Source organism: Mizuhopecten yessoensis, unplaced genomic scaffold, assembly GCF_002113885.1.
Source record: "Mizuhopecten yessoensis strain PY_sf001 unplaced genomic scaffold, ASM211388v2 scaffold11021, whole genome shotgun sequence".
NCBI classification, from domain to species: Eukaryota; Metazoa; Mollusca; class Bivalvia; order Pectinida; family Pectinidae; genus Mizuhopecten; species Mizuhopecten yessoensis.
The window spans coordinates 149,298-174,668 of record NW_018408839.1 but is presented as its reverse complement, the minus strand read 5'-3'; the positions used below and the strand labels follow the sequence as shown (position 1 = coordinate 174,668).

At 37.7% G+C, this 25,371-nt stretch overlaps 1 protein-coding gene across 3 annotated transcripts in view; it reads left to right on the top strand.

Moving 5' to 3' along the window:
- The first annotated feature begins 5,144 nt into the window (after positions 1–5,144).
- LOC110464682 (sn1-specific diacylglycerol lipase beta-like) overlaps positions 5,145–25,371 on the top strand; it is a 44,731-nt gene continuing 24,504 nt past the window's right edge. The window contains exons 1-11 of one of the 3 annotated variants that reach the window (XM_021520021.1): positions 5,145–5,328; positions 7,302–7,793; positions 8,554–8,644; positions 8,893–9,134; positions 10,257–10,424; positions 17,957–18,061; positions 22,078–22,207; positions 22,521–22,604; positions 22,958–23,113; positions 24,628–24,755; positions 25,123–25,264. In XM_021520021.1, coding sequence (XP_021375696.1) covers positions 5,234–5,328; positions 7,302–7,793; positions 8,554–8,644; positions 8,893–9,134; positions 10,257–10,424; positions 17,957–18,061; positions 22,078–22,207; positions 22,521–22,604; positions 22,958–23,113; positions 24,628–24,755; positions 25,123–25,264 — 1,833 coding nt within the window. In that variant the 5' untranslated portion in view covers positions 5,145–5,233. Of the gene's footprint in view, positions 5,329–7,301; positions 7,794–8,553; positions 8,645–8,892; positions 9,135–10,256; positions 10,425–17,956; positions 18,062–22,077; positions 22,208–22,520; positions 22,605–22,957; positions 23,114–24,627; positions 24,756–25,122; positions 25,308–25,371 lie in introns of all 3 variants that reach the window. The other 2 variants (XM_021520023.1, XM_021520022.1) reach the window with 2 other exon arrangements.

Genomic DNA, 25,371 nt, shown 5'->3' with positions numbered 1-25,371 from the left:
ATTTGTATAATGTGGGTCCTAAACTGAAGAGCAGTATTCGAGTTTTGGTCTTACAATGGCCTTGTATGCATGTTCTTTTATGTGTGTTGAATTTATTTTTAGGTTGCGTTTCAGAAAGCCTAGTGATTTATTTGCATTTGATGTGATGTGTGTTTGTCCCATTTTAAGTTGTTTTGAAGTGTGATGCCTAGATATTTGTTTGAAGTTACATATTCTAGTGTGTGGTCATGGAGTGTGTATTGGTGTTTAATTTGTGTGCGTTTTGGTGTATAGTGAGTATGGTGCATTTGTCTGGTTGGAATTTCATGAGCCAGTCCTCTTCCCATTTACTAGCTGCATCTAAATCTGCTTGTAGTTTTGACGTGTCGTCTTTGTGATTGTTTTGTATAGTATGCTGTCGTCTGCGAAAAGTCTTAGTGTACTGTGTGATATGTATTCGGGGAAGTCGTTGATGTATATGAGGAAGAGGACTGGTCCCAAACAGGTTCCTTGAGGCACTCCAGGTGTTACTGGGATTTTGTCGGAGTGTTTTCCCTCAAGTACTACTGTTTGAGTGCGTTGTGATAGGAAGTCTGTTATCCATGTTAATGTGGTTCCGGTGATGCCGTAATAATTTAGCTTGTACTGTAGGTGTTTGATGTAATAAAGGAATCTATTGAAACATCAATTTGGGGCAGGTTCATGCAGAGACATATAGATATGATTTAATATGATACATTATGAACGCAGGCTATATGCCTCTATATCCATATTAGTACATACAACAAAACTTACATTAAATATACTTCAAGTGTCAATTGTACAGATTTTTAAAACTAAAAACTAAAAGCTATATTTTCACGTTTACAGTACTCATCTAAACCAATTTCAAACTGTATAACATTAGATGAATCAATGCCATCCTGTGGAAGACTGTTCCATATATCAACAACACGGAAAGTAAAGAAATGTATCCTTATATCAAGGTGACAGTGTTTTTTAAAGGTTTGTAAGAATGCCCTCTTGTTCTACTTCTAATATTCCACTGAAACATGCTTTCAGTCACTCTAGGATCATTTCAAACTCTTAAAGACGTTTATTAAGTCTCCTCGCATCCGACGGTGCTTTAAGGTTGGTAGATTTAATCTCTGCAGACGCTCTGTATGATCTTGGTAGCTCGTCTCTGGACGTTTTCAACTAAACCAATATCCTTGCTCCTGTATGGACTCCATACACTAGATGCATATTCTAAGTGTGGTCTAACAAGCGCCTTAAATAAAAGTTTGAACATATTTTCATCCAGATAAGTGAATGCTTTTCTAATAAGGCCAACACTACTGTTAGCTTTGTTTACATTAAATTGAATATGTGCCCTAAAGTTTAGATCTTCATCCACAGTTACACCAATATCTTTTTCACATGGTATCTCTCTAGTTCTATTCTCTCTCCCGATGCTCCGAGCATATATTATTTTCTATCTTGTTTGTTTTTAGATTTAATTGAAAGTACTTTGCATTTGTTTGGATGGAATTTGAGAAGCCATTTCGCAGACCAATCCTGGAGTTTGTTAAGATCTTTCTGCAGAGTCTCCGTATCCAGATTGCTCTTTATTTCTCTGTATAATTTGGTGTCGTCGGCGAACAAGGGAGTGAATCTGTTATTCCTGGCAAATCATTAATGTAGATGACGAATAAAAGGGTCCTAAAACACTTCCTTGGGGTATCCCACTATCTACTGGGTATTTATCTGAAGACTCCCCATTTACTACTACTTTCTGTGTTCTATTTTTTTTTAAAGTTTTCTACCCGCGTTATTATTTGGTGATGGGTGCTGTATCCTTGAAGCTTCTTTATAAGTCGCCGATGGGGTACATTGTCAAAAGCTTTCATAAAATTAAGGTAAATAACATCTAATTGACCACCTTTATCTATAATTTTAGTCCATTCTTCTAAAACTGTGAGGAGTTGAAGCTGTGTCGATCTTCCGGAGAGAAAACCAAACTGCCTGTTGCTGAAGAGATTATTTCTGTCCATGTGGTTGACAATTTTACCCCTCACCAGTTTTTCTAGAGTTTTCCTTAAAACGCTGGTTAAACTAGCAGGTCGGTAGTTTCCTGCTTCTGATTTGGCACCTTTTTTGAAGATAGCAGTGATGTAAGCTTCTTTCCACTGTTGTGGTAATTTTTACCCTCAGAAAGTGATTTACTAAAAATATCTGATAGTATTTTACTGATATTTTTCCTCAATTCTTTTAAAACTTTTGGGTGTAACATATCCGGGCCCTGCGATTTATTCTCATTGAAGCCATACATAGACGTATATATATTACACTCTGGCTTTATATGTCCCTAAGCCATAATAGTATAGTGTGGCAGTGTTAAATTGTACATAGGATTAAGGTCGCCTTCTAGCTTTAGCTAAGTGGTAGTGCGTCCGACTAGGAACCTGGAGATCGAGGGTTCGATCCCCGGTGGAAGCACACTATTCTCTTTCCTGATACAAATGGTGTCCGTGGCCCTCCCTGTGGTGACAGGGAGTGAGAACATGGGTTGTGGTGTTCGAGGGCGAACACACTCTTAAAGGGGGAGTAGTGTTCAATTGTACATAGGATTAAGGTCGCCTTTTAGCTTCAAGCCAGATGGATGTTCCCTTCAGCTCAGTGGTAGAGCGTCCGAATAGGAACTAAAAATAACTATTTTAATATAGAAACGCAGTTAGCTGTGTTTGACAAATATGTAAATAGCGTACTTAGTTACGGGGCGGAAGTATGGGGCTTCCATGCAGCACCAGATATAGAAAAGTTACATGTACAAATTTGCAAACGTATATTGGGATTACATAGTAAGGCAAGTAATTATATGGTATATTATGAATATAGTTCGTAAATTTCGTATTTTCAAATATTGGATAAAATTAAGAAAATCTGAAAACTGTATTCTAAAATTATGCTACTCTGAGATGCGATCTAACAACGATATATGGTTAAGTAAGGTGAGGCAAGAATTATACAGAATTGGTCTTGGTTATGTGTGGGAAGCCCCGAGTCTAAAGAATGATATATATTTTTTTTATAATTAAGGAACGCATTTCTGATATATTCAAACAAGAATGTTTTGAAAAAATAACATCTTCTGCAAAAGGTGCACTTTACCAATATATTTGTAATTTTGGAATACAGTTTTATTTGTCCAAATCTATCAATATTAATTTTGTAAAACATCTTTGTAAAATAAGACTATCAGCACACAAATTAAATATTGAATGTGGCAGGTATAACAATATCGAAATAGGAAACAGAGTGTATACATTATGTAATATGAATGAGGTAGAAGATGAATTCCATTTCATTTTGAAATGTCCTTGTTATGCTGACATAAGAGCTAAATTCATCAAAAAATATTATGTAAACCGTACTAGCATGTTAAATTTATCCAAATGCTAAACAGTAATAGTTTATCAGAAATTAGAAATTTGGGTAAATATATAGTGCATGCAAACAAGCAAAGGTCTCAACTTCTTTAATTCGTGGTTACTGATCACTCTCCACTATATAATGTACAAATATAATACCTAGACATATTATGTTTGCATGGATGTAAATTGAATTGTACTGATATATGTTGTAACTGATAAGTAGGACGACTTAAAGAAATAATAAACTTGAAACTTGACTAGGAACTTGGAGATCGAGGGTTGGATCCCCGGTGGAAGCACACTATTCTCTTTTCTGTTACAGTAGTATACAACACAAGGAAATGTGTATAATAATGGATTATGAATAAAGTAATTAGAGTTCTAAAAAAATATGATTTATACAAATTAGTATAAGAATGTTTATCAAATGGATTATTTTCCAGTGAAAAGTACATGGAAAACGAAAGTAAAGCATACTGTACAGTTATATGAAGAAAAAGCATGAGTGGTGACCGCGATTTCTGCAGATTTATTTTTGTTCATGATAATTTGGCTCCTCATATATTGTGGAACTTGTTAATAAAATTTTCCTCAAAAAACAGAGAAGCCATACATAGTATAATGAAATTAATTGTATCTCTAAGACATTCAGAAAAAAACTGAATTATGTCATAAATGTGGACAAATGTATAACGATATATATACTCACATAGTTTTACGATCACTGTACAGAAGATTTGCGAGATTAGTTATGGTGTCAATTAAGTCATTAATACATGTGAATTTATGTTTAGCGTATATTTACACTCTCATTTAAACTTTGAATAATTTCACCTACTGATTGGTGTCAATATATAGCGTATGAACTGATTACATAACAGAATTTCGTATGACATCAGTCAATCATATTTCAAAAATGCTTAATGCATACTTCGAATGATTTAATGAGAAACACAGCAATGTCCAAAAGGAAGTATATATACTACTTTCATTCTTAACATTACTAATTATGTATTCTTTTGTAAACAGTACTCAAATTGATTAACATATTCCAATTGTGTTAGCTAGTTATGCTGTGCACTAATTTTGCCTTACTATCTATTTGATTTTGCATTTATTACCTTATTTATCATTGTAACTACATTATAATGTTTGTAAAATCTTCTTAAATGAGGAAATAACGAGACTTTCTGTCCGAACTTGCTCCCTAGCGGGACATGTTCGGCCATGCAATATACAGGACTGTATATATATACCAACAGAAAAAGTTACAGAATTCTACAAATACAGTCGTGTTCGCCTTTCGTTATTACTTTGTGAAATGTAAGAATTCCTCCTCAAAATGGTGTATATATATACATAAATTTAAACAAATGTCCTACTGTCTATAACAACGTAAATAAAAATGTGCCGAACGTGTATCCGGGGCCTGTTCACTTATTTCATAAACGGAAAACTGTGGTCGAACCGGTTCAACAGTTTGGATCGCGATAAACGAAAGCGATCCCCATTTCAACACATGACCTGGTATTTTTATAATTCAAAAGTTTTACTTCTTATTTGATTTTTTTTTCATTCCAATGTTATTATTATATTGGAATTCGAACTTCCGGACATAAGTTGTTGTGTTTCCGGTGTGATATATATCAGCTTTGTATTACTTGTGTTGATTGGTTAAAAATTGAAGAGAATGCAGAAACTATCCAATGAAAATGAAAGTAGTTTAGCGATGTTGTTAAACTGTCAAACATGGCCGACAACGAAAATACGGAAGTATTAGTGGCGTAGATAAGTGCTAACATGAGAGCTATTTAGTTCTTAAGATAAAATTAGACGGAAAAATGCCTGGACTTATTATGTTTGGGCGCCGTTGGGGGATAGGAAGTGACGATTTTGTCTTTCCAGTTCTAGCTGAGATCTTTTTGAGATTAGCGTGGTGAGCTTTCGATCCTAGAACTCTTTACTAAGTAGTGTGCCATCAATTCTGATGATTTATGATTAAAAATATGTCTAACTCGCCTAATATACGATTTGTTACTAAAAATAGCCAAAATCACTTTAATCTTAACTTTTTCAAATTGTTTGTCCAATTGTCGCATTTATTCAGTCATGAAATATAATACAAATGCAAAAATAAACTTTTATTTGCATGTGGGAAAGTACCAAAATAGATGCAATACTTCCGGTAAAGTTACATCAAGTTTCTAAGAAGCCAACGCTTTCAGTAAACATCTTTTAGCAAAACATTATTTACCTTGTCGTAAATTAATGCGATTTTTAATAATATCTTGCAAAAGTTGCTGTTAAAGTGATTTGGGTTATTTTTAGTAACAAATCCACACTCAAACTGGCGTATGATAGGCGAGTTTGGATATTATTAGCAAGTTGGTTGTTGTCCCCAACCTGATAAAGGTAGTTTTGTCTATAAAGTCAAATATGACTATACGTTTATAGGACGGCTGTAAACAAACAACACCTTACTGATCATATTTATCTCATGCACGTCGGTAAAATTGTTGACCAAACAGGTGAGCTGGTGAAATGAAAGATTATTGTTTGTTTACACAATTTTAATTGATTTGGTGAATTTCCATCATTGCATTACTTTCCTGTCGACCTGTGTCCCTTATTAGTATTAAAGTGTAACAGGAAAGAGAATAGCTATTACTGATATTAATACCAGCCTTCCTCTGCCCTGGCAGACGATGACGACGCAATATTTAAAAATATCTCTCTTCGACAGAAAGCTAAGTTATTGCAGCCAGCTCGAAGCTAGAGGGCAACCTTAAACCTATGTACAATTAAAACCTGCCACACTACTCCCCCTTTTTTAAAAGTGTTCGCCCTCGACACCACAACCCAGGTTCTAACTCCCTGTCACCACAGGGAGGGCCATGCACGGACACCATTTATAACAGGAAAGAGAATAGTGTACTTCCACCTGGGATCAAAGCCTCGATCTCCAGGTTCCTAGTCGGACGCTCTACCACTGAGCTAAAGGGAAATTCCCTCTAGCTGGAAGCTAGAAGGCGACCTGAAACTTATGTACAGTTAAAACCTGCCTCAAAAATATATCACGTGTCTATTCAATATGGCGTTAATGACTTCCCAAAGATAAGCAACCCAAAGATGCAGATTCACGCCTCAGGTGTGCTTTCGAAAGATACTTCCAAGTAGGAATGATATTGAAATATTCGGTGCTTTGGAACAGAAATTGTTAATATTCTTGTCTAACCATCAGATACAGAGGATGAAAGATGCAAGTACCAAAAATTGCAATTGTAAAAATCAACTAAGTCACATGAAATTCAGTTTTTAGATAAAAAAATCTTTCGTTTTACCTGTTTGTCCACCAAATTTTTGATGTGCACAAGGAAATAACAACGACAATTGACTTGTTGGTTTACATTCGTCCTATATAATTATAGCCAGATTTGCTGGTGCTCCAGCACCTGTGGAGTATAACATACATTAACTGACATACAGATAGATCCTCGATATTCTATTTCACCTTTAAATAAATACATGAGTTTTCTCCTGAGGTGGAAAGTAGCACGCATATCTATATAAAAAAAACCCAACAATTACAGACCAGTTTCCAATACATGTGCTGTATTTGCTGTAAAATTCTTGAACACATATAATGAGCATGCTTATGTTCATCCATCTCTTGAGTTCTCATATCCTATTTGGGACCCCTACTAGGATGTGACATTAACATATTGGAAATGGTTCAATATGTTATCAACATATTTTATAATACTTAGTACCTCTAGTGTTTGTGATATGCTATATATTAGACCTTGGCTTGCATAGTCTATCGGTCTACCTTTTAGTCTTTTGCCAATTGTTACAAATGCCTATGTATTTTTGTCTAACAGATGCTGATATATATTTGTATCATTCCAGGTTGATTGCAATGTCCATTGTATTCCACATCCATCAGAATGAGCCTCAGAACTGTTCCGGTGGAACACTTTTGCAGGCCTACTTCATTGGTGCACTATTCCTTCTGTGTTTGACCATAGTGCTGGACATAATTATTGTATATACCAGCATGCAGGGCTCCATCATGTACCCCTACCCTAGAAAGCGGATGCCTCGACTACTATATGTGAAGATAGGTGTTTCTGTGCCAGAGCTTGCCTGGATTATACTGGGAACTTACTGGTCGTTTGGGCTTGCCAGTGGCTGTGTGGCCAGTGTTGTAATGACTGTGAAGGGAGCCGTTCTGTGTGGCTGGGCCATTGCTTTTCTCCTCCTTATAGGCCTTTTTGTTGTGTTTGACCCATTGGGTGGTCTGCGTGCTAAGAGGTCACAGCTGGGAGTGTTGGAAAGCAGCACGCAGGAACAGATGATGACCACTGCCCAGCACACTGCAATGAAGACATGGGAAAGAAGGTGAGAGCTGATGGATATCAAATACTATGTTGTTTAAGTGAAGGATACTATGTATCATCTTGTTCAGAGGATCATAACTTCTGAAGGCAACTGGTCAATTTAAGATGTAATGCAATATTTAACTAGACATATAAGCCAATTTGCATGCCCCCACGTATTTGCTTTGCACTTATTTGACTTAACATTCCAGTGACCTATTTAATTTTCAAGGGTTGAAAATTTGCAACCCAGAGAAAATTTTGCATATGTTTGCAATTGGCTTTTGACCAGCTGTAGGTGACGCTATGACTGAATTACATCGCAATGTGCACCTTCTTCAGCTGATACAAATATAATTCAGGTTTCATAAATTAAAATATATTTAATAGCCTAAAAGTTATGGCCTTGACATTTTGCACTTATTTGACTTTAGCATTGAGGCCAATATCACAGTGCACTGCACAAGTCCTGGGGGTGATGTAGGTATACGGTACTTCAAATTTTATCAAGATTGCTATTGTAAAAGTTAAATCCTGGATAGGATTATATTAGAAGATGAACAAGCAATAATGCATTGAATATTTCTTTGTTGGAAGGGGAGACATACAAAGGATAAAAGCTTGGTATAGTAGGAGTCTCATGTGTTTGGTTATGTAGGCTCAGTATGCATTATCTTTGAAGTAATATTGTAGTGTATACAATGTATCCCAGTATATATGCTGTTATACTTTATCTAGATATCTTGGCCACTAGAAATGATAATATTATATTGCTTTTACAGATGTAAGTTCCTGTGTTGCTGTGTATCATGTGATGATCGAAGTCATGATGCCTTCACAGAGATTGCTAAACTTCTGACTGACTTTTTTCAGGTAAAAGCTCTTTGTTAGACAGTTGCATTGTTGTACTGTTTGGTTAATGTTGTCCGGGTGAAACAGAGAAACGTCTAGTCCACAATATCATTCAGAGGATTGACCCCCGAGATAAACAAGTTGGTCAATACGTATATGTCTTAAACGAAGAGCAATAAGCATCCTTTGGACAGTTTGATTTTGAGATACTTTGAGATAAAGGATAAGCAAGTTCATTATAAATTTCACCTATTAACTCTAACCTGCAGAATGTGGAGCTGGACCTGGTGGCAACAGACATTGCAGCAGGACTCATACTGGTCAATAGGGAGCAGGATGTGTCACTGCTCACCGCCACGTCTGAGAGGTCCAATGACAATTATGGTTCTCTGTCACTAGACAGGAAACCACAGTACTGCTCACTGACCACAGAGGGTCAGGTTTCGGATACATTGACCGCAGGCACAAGGATCGCAGACACACATGACCATCCTAGCTCAGCATCATCTAGGTATACCCCTAACATGTTACCTCACATATACTACAGGTCATTATACTGATATACCACAAACATGTTACCTCACATATACTACAGGTCATTATACTGATATACCACAAACATGTTACCTCACATATACTACAGGTCATTATACTGATATACCACAAACATGTTACCTCACATATACTACAGGTCATTATACTGATATACCACAAACATGTTACCTCACATATACTACAGGTCATTATACTGATATACCACAAACATGTTACCTCACATATACTACAGGTCATTATACTGATATACCACAAACATGTTACCTCACATATACTACAGGTCATTATACTGATATACCACAAACATGTATCATAATTGTATAAAATATTGTTGTCAAATCAGTTAAATTTTAGTAACTGGTAACATGAACAATCTTCTGACAGCTAAATATGTTAATTAGTCAACTTGTTAATGAAACAATAAACAACAACACCAGAAACTGTTTATGAAACCTTCTCAGAGAGATTTGTCCACCTGAGCAAACTCGGAGAGAGAAATAAAAGCATGTGGAATTTTCCATGCAATTCTGCAGTTCAGTGGTGTGGTGAAGATTTTATGAATTAAATAATTATCTGATATTAATTTGACAAAGTTAATTCACACCTTAATTGAACTGTTGTATTCCCAAAGTACCACCACCAAAGTATATAACAGAGTGCCACTCAGTAGCTTACTTAGCCTTTCACTTAGCCAATGGTCAGGCACTCTAAGGGTAAGTAGAGGTCATTAGATAAGGCTTCACTGATTTACCATACTCTTTGTGAGCAGTTATAAAATGTGATTTGTAGTATTATTCGCATTATATGAGAGGTTTAGTTGGCATGCATGTAGTTTACTCATGTAGGTTACACTCTTAACACCCATACACAACTGTCATAATAAAGAAGAATGCTATACAAATTATTTCTTCTCAGAACCATAATTTGGTTTCTCAATTTTTCATCAGTTTCATTTTAACTTTTTTGAACCTATAAAGGATTTGGTATGACTGTTTTATGACTTGTATTTTGTATGTAGTAATGATATATTATTCTTTATACATAATGTAGGTGTAAATGTATGGACTTTCTTTGCTAGAGTCAGTAACAGTGTTCCTAACAGTGACAGGAGGCCACACCCCCAGGACTGGATGACCATTAAGAACATGAGCCATTACATGAAGTATGCCATGGCCAGTTATGGTTGGCCTCTGTTTGTGTTTGCGAATCTGTCCCTGGGTCTCTGTAAACTGTGTGGTCAGTGCCGGTGAGTATTATAATCAATCGTAGATCCTGTCTGAAACAAGCCCTGATTAACCCAAAACCTTACGTAAACCACGATGTCAGTCAAAGATCATCAATTAGGGTAATATTCACTTTACATGTACATGTAATTTGGGGATTGTTGAAATTGTCATGCTGATATAGGGAAAAGCACTCCATATTCATTTTGTAGATATTCAGAATCAATCTTGCATTCTTGGTTTTACTGCACAAATTAATATTATTGCTTATATACACCTAAAAATGTCAAAAACTGGACTGGATATGCCCTAATTATACTGTCAAATAGAACTAGTTAAATGATCCCCATACCACAGCCAAAAACCTGTAACTATGTTGATCCCCATACCTAGGCCAAAAACCTGTAACTATGTGGATCCCCGTACCACTGCCATAAACCTGTAACTATGTGGATCCCAGTACCACTGTCAAAAACCTGTAACTATGTGGATCCCCATACCACGGCCAAAAACCTGTAAATATGTGGATCCCCGTACCACGGCCAAAATCCTGTAACTATGTGGACCCCCGTACCACTGCCAAAAATCTGTAACTATGTGGATCCCCATACCACGGCCAAAAACCTGTAAATATGTGGATCCCCGTACCACGGCCAAAAACCTGTAAATATGTGGATCCCCGTACCACGGCCAAAAACCTGTAACTATGTGGATCCCCATACCACGGCCAAAACCTGTAACTATGTGGACCCCCATACCAGGGCCAAAAACCTGTAACTATGTGGATCCCCGTACCACCGCCAAAAACCTGTAACTATGTTGACCCCCGTACCACGGCCAAAAACCTGTTACTATGTGGATCCCCATACCACGGCCAAAAACCTGTAACTACACTCAGTGACAGCCAGAACCACAAGAACACCCAAAGCCAAGTGCGCCAGTGGATGAAGAAGATCCACAAGTCGGGACTTCCTGGAAAGTACAAAGCATGGATATACCAGCATGGCATGCTACCAAGGCTCACATGGCTGCTGCTACTGTATGAAATACCAACCTCAACAGTAGAAGGGTTAGAGAAGATGGTGAATGGGTACCTGCGGAAGTGGCTTGGGGTCCCACCAAGTTTCACATCAGTTGGGCTGTACAGTTGTTCGGCAGAACTACAACTACCATTCAAATCGGTCGTTGAAGAGTTCAAGGTAGCAAAATGCAGGCTGGTGATGACTCTGAGGGACTCCAAAGATGTGAAAATCAGCGAGGCAGGGATACAGACAAGAACAGGGAGAAAGTGGTCAGCAAGCACTGCAGTTGGTGAAGCAGAGAGTATGCTCGAGTTGAAGGATATCATCGGGAATACCTGCGTCGGAAGACAAGGAGTTGGCTTCTCTCATTTCCAGCAGTGGGAGAAAGCAAATACCCAAGAAAGACGGCAAATGGTGCAGAAAGAAATCAGAAGGATTGAGGAGGAAAGGAGGAGAGGGAAATCTGTAGAACTCAGCAAACAGGGTGCGTGGACCAGATGGAATCTCCCAGAGAGGAAGATGACGTGGGCTGAAATATGGAGAATGGAGCCCTTCCGGATATCATTTCTGCTACGATCCGTGTATGACACGCTACCATCTCCTGTTAACCTGCATCAGTGGGGATTGACGGAGGATCCTTGCTGCAAGCTATGCGGAGGAAGAGGAACAATGGCTCATATCTTGTCTGGTTGCAAAGAAGCACTACGACAGGGTAGATACCGATGGAGGCACGACAACGTCTTGCGGGTCCTAGCGGATATCCTTGAAGTGGAGAGAAGGAAGAAAAGAACTGGTGTAAGAACAAACCAGGCTGGTATCAAGTTTGTGAAACCAGGGGAGAAAGCCACAGTGAAGCCTCGAAGCACCTCATCCATCTTTGAACGGGCGTCAACATGGGAGATGAAGGTTGACCTTGACAGGAAGCTTGTGTTTCCAGGAATAGTGGAAACAACACTGAGGCCTGACATGGTAATCTGGACAGAGCAATCCAGACACCTCATCGCCATAGAGCTCACCGTACCATGGGAGGAAGGCTGCGAGGAAGCTCACGAGAGGAAGAAAGCCAAGTATGATGAGCTGATGGAAAAGTGCAGGAGCAGAGGATGGACAGTATGGCTCTTTCCAGTGGAGGTTGGCTGTAGAGGTTTCCCCGCACAGTCAGTGTGGAGGACACTACGGTCAATAGGACTCACTGGGAGGGCAAGAGCTACCGCCATCAGACGATTGGGAGAAGCTGCAGAGAGAGCATCGTGCTGGCTATGGCACAAACGAGATGAGCCGATGTGGAAGCCGACATAGACGAGTAGTGGTTTGGCCACCACTACTGACCCACCAGCCGGAGGATGTAGTGATTAAGGGTCGAAACATCTGAAGAGGGCTGGCCATCACCTGATGACGTCAAATGAGGCTTCGCGACTAGAATGACAGCAGTGACGGACTACAAGTCAAGGATGTCACAAGATGCAGAATCACCATCATCTGTAAGCAATCATGGATCCCCGTACCACTCCCAAAAACCTGTAACTACATGTATGTGGATCCCCGTACCACTGCCAAAAACCTGTAACTATGTGGATCCCCATACCAATGCCAAAAACCTGTAACTATGTGGACCCCCCCGTACCACAACCAAAAACCTGTAACTATGTGGATCCCCATACCACGGCCAAAAACCTGTAACTATGTGGATCCCCATACCACGGCCAAAAACCTGTAACTATGTGGATCCCCATACCACGGCCAAAAACCTGTAACTATGTGGATTCCCGTACCACAGCCAAAAATCTGTAATTATGTGGATTCCCGTAAAAACCTGTAACTATGTGGATCCCCGTACCACGACCAAAAACCTGTAACTATGTGGATCCCCGTACTACTGCCAAAAACCTGTAACTATGTGGATCCCCATACCACGGCCAAAAACCTGTAACTATGTGGATCCCCATACCACGGCCAAAAACCTGTAACTATGTGGACCCCCGTACCACTGCCAAAAAACTGTAACTATGTGGACCCCTATACCACTGCCAAAAACCTGTAACTATGTGGACCCCCGTACCACTGCCAAAAACCTGTAATTATGTGGACCCCTGTACCACGGCCAAAAACCTGTAACTATGTGGATCCCCGTACCACTGCCAAAAACCTGTAACTATGTGGATCCCCGTACCATGGCCAAAATCCTGTAACTATGTGGACCCCCGTACCACTGCCAAAAACCTGTAATTATGTGGATCCCCATACCACGGCCAAAAACCTGTAACAATGTGGATCCCCATACCACGGCCAAAAACCTGTAACTATGTGGATCTCCGTACCACTGCCAAAAACCTGTAATTATGTGGATCCCCGTACCACTGCCAAAAACCTGTAACTACTCATTGGAAACTGTTTTTGCCAGCATGACTATAGCTTTGTCTTTGATAAATTGTTTCTGAAAAGGAAACCAAACTTGCATGACATTTATGAAAAAAGGGTGAAATGTAAAATAATAATATAATAAACAGCAGTGTTCTGGGTGTAAATGAGGTGGGGTTAGACCAGGATTCCATCTTTGGACCTCAGATATTTGTACTGTCACTTTAACCCAGTGAACTACATGGTCAGTTGAAGTGTTTTGGCCCAAATGTGCTACTGTTATATCCAAAATGATATTAAGGGGAAATTATATATAAGTACTGTAATACAAAAAACAGGATTGCAGTGAGACAGGGACCCTTCATTGGACTGCTTCTCAATACACAGTGTGTTCACTGTTACTTATATATAATACCTCTTTATATATAATTAACATCAAACAGTGTATTACAGCTTTATGTTATTGTAGGGATGGACCCCAAGTGTCCATTGTCAAAGGTCAAAGGTCAAAGTCTTTGCGGTCTAATTCTAAATCCTTTCAAGTAAATCATTTGGTTATATCAATTTAACCTCATATAAGATCAGTTTTGGAAAACATAGCCAATGATTCATGGGACTGGTACTCCTACTATATGAATATAACCATCTACCCTGTGAGTTACTCCGCTATATACTGGTAATCTTGAATCTTGGTAAATATAATGATGAGCCATTTTGTGAGTCATTCTTCTACACCGGTTAATATAATGATGGTCCACTCTGTTAGTCACTCTTATATATATTGGTAAATATAATGATGGTCCACTCTGTGAGTCATTCTAATATATACTGGTAAATATAATGATGGTCCACTCTGTGAGTCATTCTAATATATACTGGTAAATATAATGATGGTCCACTCTGTGAGTCATTCTAATATATACTGGTAAATATAATGATGGTCCACTCTGTGAGTCATTCTAATATATACTGGTAAATATAATGATGGTCCACTCTGTGAGTCATTCTAATATATACTGGTAAATATAATGATGGTCCACTCTGTGAGTCATTCTAATATATACTGGTAAATATAATGATGGTCCACTCTGTGAGTCATTCTAATATATACTGGTAAATATAATGATGGTCCACTCTGTGAGTCATTCTAATATATACTGGTAAATATAATGATGGTCCACTCTGTGAGTCATTCTAATATATACTGGTAAATATAATGATGGTCCACTCTGTGAGTCATTCTAATATATACTGGTAAATATAATGATGGTCCACTCTGTGAGTCATTCTAATATATACTGGTAAATATAATGATGGTCCACTCTGTGAGTCATTCTAATATATACTGGTAAATATAATGATGGTCCACTCTGTGAGTCATTCTAATATATACTGGTAAATATAATGATGGTCCACTCTGTGAGTCATTCTAATATATACTGGTAAATATAATGATGGTCCACTCTGTGAGTCATTCTAATATATACTGGTAAATATAATGATGGTCCACTCTGTGAGTCATTCTAATATATACTGGTAAATATAATGATGGTCCACTCTGTGAGTCATTCTAATATATACTGGTAAATATAATGATGGTCCACTCTGTGAGTCATTCTAATATATACTGGTAAATATAATGATGGTCCACTCTGTGAGTCATTCTAATATATACTGGTAAATATAATGATGGTCCACTCTGTGAGTCATTCTAATATATACTGGTAAATATAATGATGGTCCACTCTGTGAGTCATTCTAATATATACTGGTAAATATAATGATGGTCCACTCTGTGAGTCATTCTAATATATACTGGTAAATATAATGATGGTCCACTCTGTGAGTCATTCTAATATATACTGGTAAATATAATGATGGTCCACTCTGTGAGTCATTCTAATATATACTGGTAAATATAATGATGGTCCACTCTGTGAGTCATTCTAATATATACTGGTAAATATAATGATGGTCCACTCTGTGAGTCATTCTAATATATACTGGTAAATATAATGATGGTCCACTCTGTGAGTCATTCTAATATATACTGGTAAATATAATGATGGTCCACTCTGTGAGTCATTCTAATATATACTGGTAAATATAATGATGGTCCACTCTGTGAGTCATTCTAATATATACTGGTAAATATAATGATGGTCCACTCTGTGAGTCATTCTAATATATACTGGTAAATATAATGATGGTCCACTCTGTGAGTCATTCTAATATATACTGGTAAATATAATGATGGTCCACTCTGTGAGTCATTCTAATATATACTGGTAAATATAATGATGGTCCACTCTGTGAGTCATTCTAATATATACTGGTAAATATAATGATGGTCCACTCTGTGAGTCATTCTAATATATACTGGTAAATATAATGATGGTCCACTCTGTGAGTCATTCTAATATATACTGGTAAATATAATGATGGTCCACTCTGTGAGTCATTCTAATATATACTGGTAAATATAATGATGGTCCACTCTGTGAGTCATTCTAATATATACTGGTAAATATAATGATGGTCCACTCTGTGAGTCATTCTAATATATACTGGTAAATATAATGATGGTCCACTCTGTGAGTCATTCTAATATATACTGGTAAATATAATGATGGTCCACTCTGTGAGTCATTCTAATATATACTGGTAAATATAATGATGGTCCACTCTGTGAGTCATTCTAATATATACTGGTAAATATAATGATGGTCCACTCTGTGAGTCATTCTAATATATACTGGTAAATATAATGATGGTCCACTCTGTGAGTCATTCTAATATATACTGGTAAATATAATGATGGTCCACTCTGTGAGTCATTCTAATATATACTGGTAAATATAATGATGGTCCACTCTGTGAGTCATTCTAATATATACTGGTAAATATAATGATGGTCCACTCTGTGAGTCATTCTAATATATACTGGTAAATATAATGATGGTCCACTCTGTGAGTCATTCTAATATATACTGGTAAATATAATGATGGTCCACTCTGTGAGTCATTCTAATATATACTGGTAAATATAATGATGGTCCACTCTGTGAGTCATTCTAATATATACTGGTAAATATAATGATGGTCCACTCTGTGAGTCATTCTAATATATACTGGTAAATATAATGATGGTCCACTCTGTGAGTCATTCTAATATATACTGGTAAATATAATGATGGTCCACTCTGTGAGTCATTCTAATATATACTGGTAAATATAATGATGGTCCACTCTGTGAGTCATTCTAATATATACTGGTAAATATAATGATGGTCCACTCTGTGAGTCATTCTAATATATACTGGTAAATATAATGATGGTCCACTCTGTGAGTCATTCTAATATATACTGGTAAATATAATGATGGTCCACTCTGTGAGTCTCTCTAACATATACTGGTAAATATATTGATAGTCCACCCTGTGAGTCATTCTAATATATACTGGTAAATATAATGATAGTCCACTCTGTGAGTCTCTCTAATATATACTGGTGAATATAATGATGGTCCTCTCTGTGAGTCTCTCTCACATATACTGGTAAATATTATGATGGTCCACTCTATGAGTCTCTCTAACATATACTGGTAAATATAATGCTGGTCCACTCTGTGATTCACTCTAATATATATTGGTAAATATAATGATAGTCCACTCTGTGAGTAATTCTAATATATACTGGTAAATATAATGATGGTCCACCCTGTGAGTCACTCTACTACATAAATATAATGATGGTCCACCCTGTGAGTGAAATATATCCACTTGCACAATGAATGAGTGAAATCAGAGTAAGCGCCAATGATCACATGTGTGTATTATTACTTACCATTACCCTCTTTAAATGTCCTCCCAGAACTTGAATCAGAAAGCAATGGTGTTAAGGATGGAATAATGATGTCGCATTACTAGCGGGTAAAATGGGGCTGGACTAAGCTGAATCCATTATTATTTCAACGCATTGATTTGATCAGTGGATAACAGCCAAGGAGTTCCTGCCAAAATGGTGTTCAGCTATGGGGGTAATACAACATCTTGTATTATCACTGTATACAGGACCTTGTATTGCATGGCCTAAAAACTTTGCTGTATCAGTATAATAAGATTCACTAGGTATGTAATAGATATAACTATTGTCCATTGATGATTGCCTTTCAGTTGTTCTTTTTTACAACATTGTCCGTCGTGGGATGACTGCTGTGGGAGTGGAAGTGCGTCGGTGCGTTGTGAATATGATGACATAAATGGTGGTAATCAGAGCCAGTGAGTCTGTAGCTAGAGGAGTGCTTGTAGTAACACTTTTGGTTTGGTTTGTTTGTGTTTAACGCCCTATTAACAGCTATGGTCATTTAAGTTTTTGGTGGTGGAGGAAAGCCAGAGTTCCCAGAGAAAAAACACTGACCTGTGGCCAGTACCTGGCATCTGCCCCACGTAGGCCTTGAACCCACGACCCAGTGGTGGAGAGTTTACGTGGCAGCAGAATGTCAGACAACTTAACCTATTAGCCACTGTGGCCCCTTTTGTAGTAACACTGTTATGTTAGTCTATATAGTGTTATAGTGTGTTGTGGTGGACTTTTATTTATATAGTGTGGTGGACTTTTATTTATATAGTGTGATGTGGTAGACTATATAGTGTGGTGTGGTAGACTTTATAGTGTGTTGTGGTAGACTGTATAGTGTGTTGTGGTAGACTGTATAGTGTGTTGTGGTAAACTGTATAGTGTGTTGTGGTAGACTGTATAGTTTGTTGTGGTAGACTGTATAGTGTGTTGTGGTAGACTGTATAGTGTGTTGTAGTAGACTGTATAGTGTGTTGTGGTACACTGTATAGTGTGTTGTGGTAGACTGTATAGTGTGTTGTGGTAGACTGTATAGTGTGTTTTGGTTTTCACATTTTTTATTAACTTTATTACTGTAACACCTAACCACATTATGTTCCAGTCACTCCGGAAAAATCCTGGAATTTCAAGAGCAGTGGGCCATTTCAGCAATTTTTAATCAATAATCAAAATAAAGAGGGGTTATTCTATAGGAAAATTGGAACATGGAGGGGTCAATTTCAATTTTGAGAGGCCAATGGCCCCATGGCCCTCTCCAGGATGATCCCTGGTCACTGTAAGACATTTTGGCATTACCACTGTTTACAGCTGTAACTGACATTAAAACTGGTTACAGCTGTGACTGACATTAACATTGGTTACAGCTGTGACTGACATTAACACTGGTTACAGCTGTGACTGACATTAACACTGGTTACAGCTGTAACTGACATTAACACTGGTTACACCTGTGACTGACATTAACACTGGTTACAGCTGTGACTTACATTGACACTGTTTACAGCTGTGACTTACATTAACACTGGTTACAGCTGTGACTGACATTATCACTGGTTACAGCTGTGACTTACATTGACACTGGTAACAGCTGTGACTGACATTAACACTGGTTACAGCTGTGACTGACATTAACACTGTTTACAGCTGTCACTGACTTTGACACTCTTTACAGCTGTGACTGACATTGACACTCTTTACAGCTGTGACTGACATTAACACTGGCTACAGCTTTGACTGACATTAAAACTGTTTACAGCTGTGACTGACATTAACACTGGTTACAGCTGTGACTGATGACATTAACACTGGTTACAGCTGTGACTGACATTAACACTGTTTACAGCTGTCACTGACTTTGACACTCTTTACAGCTGTGCCTGACATTAACACACATGAACAGTGAATGTCCTCATCTTGGAACCAGAAAGTCTCAACTTTTTCAAATTTTCATGGTGTTACACTATTAAATGTAGTTGTGCATTGGGGGTTTCAACATTTTCTAAGGTCAATGTTACTTAAAATAGGTCTGTGGGGGTCTGAGTTTGGTGGAAGGGTTAAAAATCCTTCTCTCTGAATCCAATTTGCAAAGGGAATTGGAAAGTTTTTAATGTCAAGGTAACTGTTTCTAAAAATAGACCATGAGGGATATGGTCCTTATCTCTCGATCCAATCGTTCCATCTTTTTTCGAAAATTGACATGGTGATACGATGTGATATGAGGATGTGCAATAGAGGTTTGATATTTGTTTAAGGTTACTTACTATAGACCATGGAGGATACAGTCAAGCACATGGCAGGCCCTTGCTGACCTGTCAGGATTATAGTTGTTGTAGGTGTGAATTGTTGTGTTACCAGGACTGTAAACTGCTGTAGATGTTATTAGGATTTTGAATTGTTGTAATTGTTATCAATGCATTGCATTGCTGTAAGTGTTATCAGGACTGTGTACTGTTATAGGTGTTATTAGGACTTTAAACTGTTGTGGGTGTTATCAGGATTGTGAACTGTTGTAGATGTTATCAGGACTGTGAACTGTTGAATGCGTTGTCTGGACTTTTAACTGTTGTAAGAGTTGTCAGTACTTGAACTGTTGTAGGTGTTATCAGGAGCTGATCTGTTTTAAGTGTTATCAGGACTTGTATTGTTGTAGGTGTTATCAGGACTTGTTCTGTTGTAGGTGTTATCAGGACTTGTTTTGTTGTAGGTGTTATCAGGACTTGTTCTGTTGTGGGTGTTATCAGGACTTGAACTGATGTAAGTGTTATACAGACCTTGAACTGCTGTAGGTGTTATACAGACTTTGAACTGTTGTAGGTGTTATACAGACTTTGAACTGTCGTAGGTGTTATACAGACTTTGAACTGTTGTAGGTGTAATACAGACTTTGAACTGTTGTAGGTGTAATACAGACTTTGAACTGTTGTAGGTGTTATACAGACTTTGAACTGTTGTAGGTGTTATACAGACTTTGAACTGTTGTAAGTGTTATACAGACATTGAACTGTTGTAAGTGTAATACAGACTTTGAACTGTTGTAGGTGTTATACAGACTTTGAACTGTCGTAGGTGTTATACAGACTTTGAACTGCTGTAGGTGTTATACAAACTTTGAACTGTCGTAGGTGTTATACAGACTTTGAACTGTCGTAGGTGTTATACAGACTTTGAACTGTTGTAGGTGTTATACAGACTTTGAACTGTTGTAGGTGTAATACAGACTTTGAACTGTTGTAGGTGTTATACAGACTTTGAACTGTTGTAAGTGTTATATAGACTTTGAACTGTCGTAAGTGTTATACAGACTTTGAACTGCCGTAGGTGTTATACAGACTTTGAACTGCTGTAGGTGTTATACAAACTTTGAACTGTCTTAGGTGTTATACGGACTTTGAACTGTCGTAGGTGTTATACAGACTTTGAACTGTTGTAGGTGTTATACAGACTTTGAACTGTTGTAGGTGTTATACAGACTTTGAACTGTTGTAGGTGTTATACAGACTTTGAACTGTTGTAGGTGTTATACAGACTTTGAACTGTTGTAGGTGTTATACAGACTTTGAACTGTTGTAGGTGTTATACAGACTTTGAACTGTTGTAGGTGTTATACAGACTTTGAACTGTTGTAGGTGTTATACAGACTTTGAACTGTTGTAGGTGTTATACAGACTTTGAACTGTTGTAGGTGTTATACAGACTTTGAACTGTTGTAGGTGTTATACAGACTTTGAACTGTTGTAGGTGTTATACAGACTTTGAACTGTTGTAGGTGTTATACAGACTTTGAACTGTTGTAGGTGTTATACAGACTTTGAACTGTTGTAGGTGTTATACAGACTTTGAACTGTTGTAGGTGTTATACAGACTTTGAACTGTTGTAGGTGTTATACAGACTTTGAACTGTTGTAGGTGTTATACAGACTTTGAACTGTTGTAGGTGTTATACAGACTTTGAACTGTTGTAGGTGTTATACAGACTTTGAACTGTTGTAGGTGTTATACAGACTTTGAACTGTTGTAGGTGTTATACAGACTTTGAACTGTTGTAGGTGTTATACAGACTTTGAACTGTTGTAGGTGTTATACAGACTTTGAACTGTTGTAGGTGTAATACAGACTTTGAACTGTTGTAGGTGTTATACAGACTTTGAACTGTTGTAGGTGTTATACAGACTTTGAACTGTTGTAGGTGTTATACAGACATTGAACTGTTGTAGGTGTAATACAGACTTTGAACTGTTGTAGGTGTTATACAAACTTTGAACTGTTGTAGGTGTAATACAGACTTTGAACTATTGTAGGTGTTATACAGACTTTGAACTGTTGTAGGTGTTATACAGACTTCAAACTGTTGTAGGTGTTATACAGACTTTGAACTGTTGTAGGTGTAATGCAGACTTTGAACTGTTGTAAGTGTTATACAGACTTCGAACTGTTGTAGGTGTTGTGCCTGTGCCAGAGACAGTGGGGAGGTTCACTATGACAACTGCTGCCAGTGTCACACTGCAGCGATAAGGAAGTGGACAGACGTGGATGATGCTGACCTCCTTTATGTTAGCTTTTATAACAAGGTACTGTTGTCAAACTCTGTGTCTATAGTTATTTCTGTCAAATAAATCTTATATAACAAGGAAATGGTGGTCATAATCTTTATCTAAAGGTATGTATGCATACTTCTGTCATTTTTTGTATATCTTTAGGACAGCCTGCTGATCAATGTTCTATGAGAAGTTGCGAATTGCTCACAAAATTGACTGATTTAATTAAAAATTGCATATTTTAGTACTGAATTTTCATATTAATTTCCCTCAAGATTCTGCATCAACATCTAAAATCATATCACATCACCTTGAAATAATCCATGATTTTTTCCCTATTTTTCAGATTTATGCCATTCCATTTTTTGTGGCTATAGACAGAAAGGAAAAGGCTGTTGTTGTGTCTATTCGGGGAACATTATCCTTGAAAGTAGGTAGCATGGTTATAGGGAAGTTTTCCTCAAGGGAAGGTCACCATTGTTACAGGGAACATTGTTTGGGGGGTAGGTCACCATAGTTAAAGTGAATTTTGTCCTTGAGGGAAGGTCCTCATGGTTGTGTCACATATACAGGGAACATTTTCCTTGACATTTTGTCACCTTGGTTACAAGAAACACTGTCCTTGAAGTAGGTTACCGTTGTTTTGACTTGATGTGAATTGTACACTTTGTGAGGACCCTCTCACTTTGTAGACAACCATTGTTGATCAAACTTACAAGGTTCTGTAGGCCCCCTTACTTTTTGGACAGACATACATTGACCTTGATTGACCTTGTGTTATAGGATGCCCTGACTGATCTGTCAGCAGACTGTGTATGTATAGACCAGGATGAGTGTGCTGACTGGAAATGTCACAAAGGTATCTACCAGGCCGCCTGCTATATCAGGGATGAACTACAGAATAGACAGATACTGGAGAAAGCCTTCCAGCAAAACCAGGTACATCACTTCTACTATCACTTCTACTATCACTTCTACTATCACTTCTTCTCATCACTCATCACTTCTACTATCACTTCTACTATCACTTCTACTATCACTTCTATTATCACTTCTTTTCATCACTCATCACTTCTACTATCACTTCTACTATCACTCATCGCTTCTACTATCACTTATCACTTCTACTATCACTTCTACTCATCACTTCTACTATCACTCATCACTTCTACTCATCACTTCTACTCATCACTCATCACTTCTACTCATCACTCATCACTTCTACTCATCACTTCTACTCATCACTTCTTCTCATCACTCATCACTTCTACTCATCACTTCTACTCATCACTTCTTCTCAATGTCATCACTTCTACTCATCTCTTCTACTCATCACTTCTTCTAATCACTCATCACTTCTATTCAATGTCATCACTTCTACTCATCACTTCTACTCAATATCATCACTTCTACTCATCACTTCTACTCAATGTCATCACTTCTATTCATCACTTCTACTCAATGTCATCACTTCTACTCAATGTCATCACTTCTACTCATCACTTCTACTCATCACTTCTACTCAATGTCATCACTTCTACTCATCACTTCTACTCAATGTCATCACTTCTATTCATCACTTCTACTCAATGTCATCACTTCTACTCAATGTCATCACTTCTACTCATCTCTTCTACTCATCACTTCTACTCATCACTTTTACTCATCACTTCTACTCAATGTCATCAATTCTACTCATCACTTCTACTCATCTCTTCTACTCATCTCTTCTACTCATCACTTCTACTCATCACTTCTACTCAATGTCATCACTTCTACTCATCCCTTCTACTCAATGTCATCACTTCTACTCATCTCTTTTACCCATCACTTCTACTCATCTCTTCTACTCATCACTTCTACTCATCACTTCTACTCAATGTCATCACTTCTTCTCATCACTTCTACTCATCACTCATGACCTCTACTTAAAACCTCTTGACCTGTCTTCCTGTGTGTCTCATTTGTTTGTTCACACTTTGGTTTTGGCAAGTTAACTTGCTTAAATATTATTCAATTTTGATGAAGCATGGTGAGTATGTACAATATAAAAAGACTAAGCCTTAAATGAAAGTTGAGCACAATCTGCACAAAATAAATTGGCATACATCTCTCTGATTAGTTGCTAATTTTCCCACAATATAATCCAATTTGACCAGATTTTGATCGCTATACAAGGTAAGTTTTAAGTTAACAAAATTTACAGGTCACAGAAATTGTTCATTAATTTGCCTCATTTAATCCAAAAACAAGTATGCTCTGCTAAAAACAACAGGAAGAAAGTCCAGGTAGACACTGCAGGCCCCCTGAGCCTTTTGTTACTACATGTTATGAATACCTGAACAACTGTTTTGCTTACCTGCATTATACATTTATTCACTAATGTACACTTGACATAATATTGATGTTGACTTGTCAAGGGAATGTTAACATGGATGCTGTGGTTATTTCAGGGTGCGAGATTGGTGGTCACTGGTCACAGTTTAGGGGCTGGAGCAGCCGCCCTACTGGCTATTCTGCTCAAACCTCACTTCCCAGACCTTATTTGCTTTACATTCTCTCCACCGGGGGGACTCCTCAGGTAAGATGTCATCTAGTGCAGATTATTAACCATTAAGATGTGATTTTGAAACATCAACACATATTGCATTTATCATTTTGGTCTAAGTGAGTGTTAGTGCATGGTTCCTTGTCATATTTCCTTTTCATTTGAAACATTGCTAGTCCATAACGATGTTAAGTTATTTTGCAGAAAAAAGAATTGAATACAGTATTCTGAGGTAGTGAAATTTAATGTTGTATAATTGAAGGTTTATTACCTCCACTTGTGGCAGAAGGGATGGGAATAGGGTATATGTTGAAAGACTACACCTATCTTTTCTAATTTGAAAATGACGGCGAACATTTTTCTGAGATGTTAAATCTGTGTGATGTGTTTGTATCCACAGCCACAAGGCCAGCTCTTGTTGCTCTGATTATGTGTGTTCTGTGGTGTTGGGACGGGATCTGGTACCCAGGCTTGGTATTTGCTCGATGGAACATCTCAAAACAAGTATACTGACAGCCATACGTCGCTGTGATAGACCAAAGGTAAATGATACTGACAGTCATACGTCGCTGTGATAGACCAAAGGTNATACATCACTATGACAGACCAAAGGTAACTATAATACTGACAGCCTTACATCACTATGACT